The 7043-nt window shown below is 32.9% G+C and overlaps 1 protein-coding gene across 1 annotated transcript; it reads right to left on the minus strand.

Moving 5' to 3' along the window:
- Positions 1 to 2629: 2629 nt before the first annotated feature.
- On the minus strand, positions 2630 to 4063 carry LOC119664631. Its single transcript, XM_038074090.1, has one exon. The coding sequence runs from the start codon at positions 4061 to 4063 to the stop codon at positions 2630 to 2632; it is 1434 nt and encodes a 477-aa protein (XP_037930018.1).
- Between the last annotated feature and the right edge of the window lie 2980 nt (positions 4064 to 7043).

A 7043-nucleotide genomic window follows, 5' to 3' on the forward strand; every position in this document is an offset into this window, starting at 1 on the left:
TCTTCTCTTCTCTCATAACCTATCGGCTCAGAAAAACTTGAAAAACGACAACTATTAAAATTTTTATATTATTTTATATTTTCTTAAACCACGCTGTGCATTCTATAATAACTAATTACGTAGTTAATAAGGAAAAGAATAATTATTATTTTATTATAATAACTATCAATATTTTACCTTTTGGCAGCGCTATGCGCTTTATTATAAGTTAAGTAAAATATTAATAGATTTACATTATATTATTAGAGCAATTACCAATATTCTATCTTTTGGCAGCGCTATACGCTTTATTAAAAGTTAAATAAAATATTGATGGATTACCATTTATATTATTATGGTTATTATTAACATTACACAGCTCTTTGGCATGTGTCGTTGGAATTGCGAATTTTGTAAAAGTGTGCAAAATGTTTAATTTATTAAATACATGTGATTAAGAAATAAGACATGTGAGTAAGAAACAAAAATAGCTTATAAGTGAGCGGACGGTAATGGTTTTGGTTCTAAGAAAATTGCTTAAATTAAAACAAACTTTTGTTTGGTAATATTACATTGTTTTGTGTACCAAGCCGTGCGCGGTATGGGAAACCTTATTGTAGTCAAAATAGTCAAAGAATTGATTGGCTCAATCCTCGTCTAGTATGCAGAGAACACAGTTCTTTGGCAGCGCTATGCGCTTTATTAAATATTATAAGTAATTTTTTTCTTCTTATCTAATATGATTTTTGTGCACCACCCTACCAGATTCAGTTAAAACTGTTGAGTGGTGATTTTCTTTCACCTTTTCCTTCTTAAAACGCTTAGCCAATTTAGTCCCTATTCTTTTGTTTTGTTTTACATGAATCTCCTGTCCGGGTTCGTAGTCTTTAGCTTCCTCCTTATTTTTATTATGATATTTCATATCTTTTTTTGTTTATCCAATAGCCTTTCATAGTTCGCTAAACGGGTTTTTTTCATAGTCTTCTGGTCCAAAATTTAATATTCTTCCAAAAAATAAATCGACAGGTCTTTTATTTGTTACCGAATGAATGGAGTGGTTATATTCGTTCACAGCAGTCTCAACCAGTTCTGTAAAATTTTTACTTGAATCTTCCTGTTTTAGGCACCTCATGATTTCAGCAAGAGTTGAATGGAATCTCTCTACTTGTCCATTTACTTCACTTCTGTAAGGAGGGGTGGTGAAGATATTAATTTTTAAGTCATTTTCCATCATGAACCTGATTGACTGCGAATTAAAAGATTTTTCGTTATCGAAAACAACAGATTTTGGGACTCAAAAATAAAAAAGAATTTCTCTCAGCGGGTTTCTTATGTTTTCAGTACTCTTGCCATCTAACATCCTAACAACGGCGAACTTTGTAAATTTGCCGATTGCGGTAAGGATCTTCTTTTTATTGGTTGCAAAAATATCGATATGAAGAGTATGGCCAGGATGTGTTGGCATTGGGGTGGCACTTAAAACTTGATTACCAGGACGCCTATCATATTTATTTTCTTTGCATATCGTGCATTTTTTAATCACGATACGGATACGATTTAGGAATGTACTAAGGGAATGTACTAAGGAAAAATATAGATAAATAGTAACATTTTTGAGCATCCGTATCTAAATTATTAAAATAAAATATATTCATAAAAACAATAAAAGGAAAATCCCTAGTGTTGGGACTTTCGTCCTTTTTTAACCTTTTTTAAACTTTTTTTTACAAACAATAACAAAATGTAATACAGTCCATTAAAATCATATTATTTTAACCTTGATGTAGAAATTAGTCTTAAGATATTTTTGTATAAAAACACAACATTGTTTTAAATAAAATCAGTAACTACAAAATACTCAATCAAAGTACTTCAATAATATAATCAGTACATTTTGGTCCTTCGAGCCGGATATACCAAGAGTGCTATGATCAATAATATAATAGTACATTTTGGTCCTTCGAGCCGGATATAGCAAAATTGCTATATCAGTGTACTTCACTAATATAAAAGTACATTTTGGTCATTTGTAGATATGTTTCTGCATCCTGTATCCTACTTCCGTAAAAATTTATTTGTTTTTGCAAGTCTGTCACCTGTCCTTGGGACTTTACAAGAACTTGAGGGATTACCTGTTGATGCATTACAAGAATTCAAGCTATCATGAAAACTATTCTTTGCAGATTCTTTTTTTTCGATTTTTTGAAGTTCCGGTTCGAAATCAATTTTTATTGATATATGATCATTTTGTAATCTCATATATCGCCCATCCTGTTCCTTTAGTTCCTTAATATTCTTACCATATTCATCGCATTTATTTTTATATTCAACCACATCGGATCAGTGGACGTAGTTGCATCATCATGGAATATGGTAGTATACTTTAACTTAAACTCATTTTTCGACACAATAAAACAAGCAGATAGAATTTTAATCACAATGAGTAAGACTTGTGAAAATTTACAAACTTTTGAAGGGCAGTGTAATCGGCTTTTAGACACAATGAAACGGCAAGTTGAGAATATGAAGAACACGAATCAATATCTATTTCCACAAAATATTAAAAGATCTAAAAGAGCACTATTTGAATTCATTGGATCGCTGCAACATATCTTTTTTGGAACAATGAATGCAGATGATAGGAGGCAGATTACATATGTAAAGCAGAGAATAAACTTTTAGCTTTAGAGAATGTTGGTACACTACCATCTATTTTGTGAAGAGCATGATGCAATATTTTGACAAAATCCTCGCAGCTGAAGACAATACTGCGACGATACAGTTTAGGTTGTGAAGTAGGATTGAAGAGACTAGGATAAATATGGCCATTTGGTAACCCATATGGATAGAGGAATTTAGAAATGAGAGAGCGGCGATAAGAAGTCAAAGGTTGACCATAAGGCTCATTATAGTTGGTGAGTAATTTTTCCAGTTCAGAATGGACAAGATACTGAGGATAACCGTTGGTATAGAACCGAACAAGACAGTCAGCAAGATCTACGGAAAGGAAAGTATCGCTAGTGCGATAAAATACACGACGCAAATGAGTAGAGAGTACAGATTGCTTAACTTTAATGGATGTATGTGAAGTATAATGGGTCAAACGCATGGATTCGGTGGACTTATGATAGACATTTACTAAGAAAGCATGAGAGGATTGGAAAATACGATGATCGAGATAAGCAACACAAGGGTAAACACTATATTTGAGATCTGGTTTTTCTACAGTATAAGTTACGTCGTATCCAATGAGACGGGGAAAAGCATCCATAAAACTAGAAACAGAGAAAGAAGGCATGTAGAGGAGCACATCGTCGATATACTTCCACCAAGCTAAAACACTATGGGACAAGAACAATGGATTATAATTAAGTTCAATCTGAGCATCTAGAAATATGGTGGCCAATAAGCCAGAGGCCCCTCCACCTTGTGGTAACCCTTCGTGTTGCTGATACAAATCACCATTGAATGTGAAATAATTGGCCTTATGGAGTATAAAATCTAATATAGATTGCAACATACTGACATCGATAGGGCAAGCAGCTTTAAACCAATCCTGACCCATAAAAAACTGCAGTAAATCCCATAAAGGAGGGATGCGAGTACTTGGGTACATTTCTCGTATTGCCATTGTAACTAATACATAACCTGGACGAGGCTGCAATTGTAGTAAATGATCGGTAAGCTTATTAATGTTAGACAGATTATGACACGAAAGCTTACTCTGGAGAGCAGCAGATAAGAAAAACTGACATAGCTTGTGTAAGGGGTGAGAGTACCATTGAATGGGACTGCAAATCGGACGGACCGGATTGTCAAGCTTATGGGTCTTGATAGTTCCATATAGATAAGGGAAGGTTGGCGAGGATGATAATAACTTCTTAAGGCTAGCATTTATAGAGGAGGGATAAAGATTAGGTTTAGCAGCATGAAGACGACACAAAGGATTAACAACCTTCCGGTACTGCGCCTGAATCTTGCGAGAAAGCTGGTCCTGATCACCGATGAATATTGAACAAGCTCCAGTACTAATATAACTCTGCAATAGGTCATCAATTTTTCCAATGTAAGAATCCCTATACATTAATATAGTGGCCTTGCACTTGTCAGACTGGACCAACAATAAATCATTACGAGCCTAAAGGAATTTATGAGTAACGTTGAATAAATGCGTAAGCATGGAATGGTAAGGTGAAGGAACACGATGAGTACGCATTGCAGCCAAGAATTTTACATAATGGTCATCCATCAAAGCCTTACAATAAAGTCCCAAATCATTTTGATATTCAGTGTGATACTTGTAATACTGAGCCAGGGCTGTGTAGTAATTGGAGATGGTAGGCGGAGCAACAGGACAGTAATTGGGACCAAAACTAACCAAAATACGCATCTCTAACGGAACAGTGATTATAGTGAGATTAATAAAATCCCCAGGTATCGCACAAGGGTAAAGAGCTGGAAAGTAATTAAGAGAGGGTACAGTGGGGAAAAGCTGTGGGGACAGGGACGGAAGAGAGTTGCCCATAAATGCTGAGACAGAGGGGGCCAGACGTGATGGGATGGTAGAGGTCGTAGTGACGGGGACCGTAGAGACTATACAAGAGGCTGTATCCATGACATTCTTGGCTATGACCTGGGCAACATTATGTTTTCTAGCAACGATTTTAGCAGGAGTTTTAGTGACGCTTTTTGTGGCAAGGAGTGGTCTTGATTGTGGGTCTGTTGCTGGCTTTGGGCATGAGGCCATGAGTTTGGGATCCGTTTCTGTTCCTGATGGGACGGTTGATATGGTTGATAAAGGGGTAATGATGGGTGTTGTGTTAGCCACACATGGATGCGGACCGGTGGATATTGCGGGTCTGGATGACATCATGGAGATAACAATTGCTGATATAGAAATCCGTAAGATGTGAGCCCGATATGACGAGATGAATTAAAAAGCGGCGGCTATAATAAAAACACAACAGTGAATAAAATAGTGAATAGAGGAATGAATAGATAAATAAATAATAAGTGAATGAATAAACAGAAAGAATAAACCAAGGAAAAGAATGAGCAAATGAATGGATAAATAAATGAATGGAGGGATAAAATTGATAAACTAAGTGGATGAATAAGATAAGCAAGTAGATGGATGAGAGGAATATATAAACAAACACATAGAATAACTAAATGTATATTAACAAGTAAGAGAACATATGAGTGGATAAGCAGAGAAAAATGGATAAATGAACTAATATACAAATACAATATATAATAATATATAAATGCGAAACAGATAAACAATAATGGATGAAGAAATAAATATGTATATATATACATACATAAATAAAAACAAAAATAAAAATAAAATAAAATGATAGTAATAAAATAAATAAAACGAAATGAAAAATAGGTTATTAAATTAATGAACAAATACAGTATAAATAATAATAATAAAAAATGAGACAACAGATAAATAATAATGCATAATATATATAAGTTAAATATTTATTTTTATTAATTTAGCAAAAATTTCATGTGTTTCTTATTCAGAGGCTGAAGCAGGAGAGACCGAGCGCAATTTTGCGAAGTTAGGAGATACCGAAGCCAAACGGGACTTTTCCAGACAAACAAATGGAAATCCCGTTTGGTAGCAACCATGCGTTCGAACAACATCGCATGATTGCTCCGTTAATGAGACTAAGCACAGGGCCGGATTTCGGGGTACGCGGGAGTTAACTCCTCCCTTACTAATTTCAAACGTCCTCGTTTGGGTCCCTGTACCTAGTTTCACACACCGCATCCGCTCTCCACCTCGCAAAAAGGAACCCGACACTCCCACTTAAAGCTACCATTTTTATTGAGTTAAATACTTATTAACAATTGTTCATAAAAATAATTATAATATTAGATAATTAAATTATTGTTTATCTTATAATTTTTTTCAACTTAATTTTGATAATTTACAATTTTCTTTCCAATTTTAAAATTTTTACAAGCTTACTTAAATTTATTTATAAAATATAATTACAAAGTTAAATAACTAATTTATTGTTTAACTTATAATTTTTTCAAATTTAATTTCAATAATTTACAATTTTTTTTCCATTTAAAACTTTTACAAGCTTACTTAAATTTATTCATAAAATACAATTTATTAATTATTAATTATTAATTTTTCCAATTTAATTTCCATAAAAAATTTTTATATTATAACATTTTTTACTACAATTTTTTTATTTAGTAAGGAATTAAATATTGTTTTCTTTATTCTTACATTCATTCATTCACTCTTACTCCTTAAAATTAATTTACCACAGTTACTCTTCTTTCTTCTTCTCTTCTCTCATAACCTATCGGCTCAGAAAAACTTGAAAAACGACAACTATTAAAATTTTTATATTATTTTATATTTTCTTAAACCACGCTGTGCATTCTATAATAACTAATTACGTAGTTAATAAGGAAAAGAATAATTATTATTTTATTATAATAACTATCAATATTTTACCTTTTGGCAGCGCTATGCGCTTTATTATAAGTTAAGTAAAATATTAATAGATTTACATTATATTATTAGAGCAATTACCAATATTCTATCTTTTGGCAGCGCTATACGCTTTATTAAAAGTTAAATAAAATATTGATGGATTACCATTTATATTATTATGGTTATTATTAACATTACACAGCTCTTTGGCATGTGTCGTTGGAATTGCGAATTTTGTAAAAGTGTGCAAAATGTTTAATTTATTAAATACATGTGATTAAGAAATAAGACATGTGAGTAAGAAACAAAAATAGCTTATAAGTGAGCGGACGGTAATGGTTTTGGTTCTAAGAAAATTGCTTAAATTAAAACAAACTTTTGTTTGGTAATATTACATTGTTTTGTGTACCAAGCCGTGCGCGGTATGGGAAACCTTATTGTAGTCAAAATAGTCAAAGAATTGATTGGCTCAATCCTCGTCTAGTATGCAGAGAACACAGTTCTTTGGCAGCGCTATGCGCTTTATTAAATATTATAAGTAATTTTTTTCTTCTTATCTAATATGATTTTTGTGCACCACCCTACCAGATTC

Source organism: Teleopsis dalmanni, unplaced genomic scaffold, assembly GCF_002237135.1.
Source record: "Teleopsis dalmanni isolate 2A unplaced genomic scaffold, ASM223713v2 unscaffolded_contig_2335, whole genome shotgun sequence".
NCBI classification, from domain to species: Eukaryota; Metazoa; Arthropoda; class Insecta; order Diptera; family Diopsidae; genus Teleopsis; species Teleopsis dalmanni.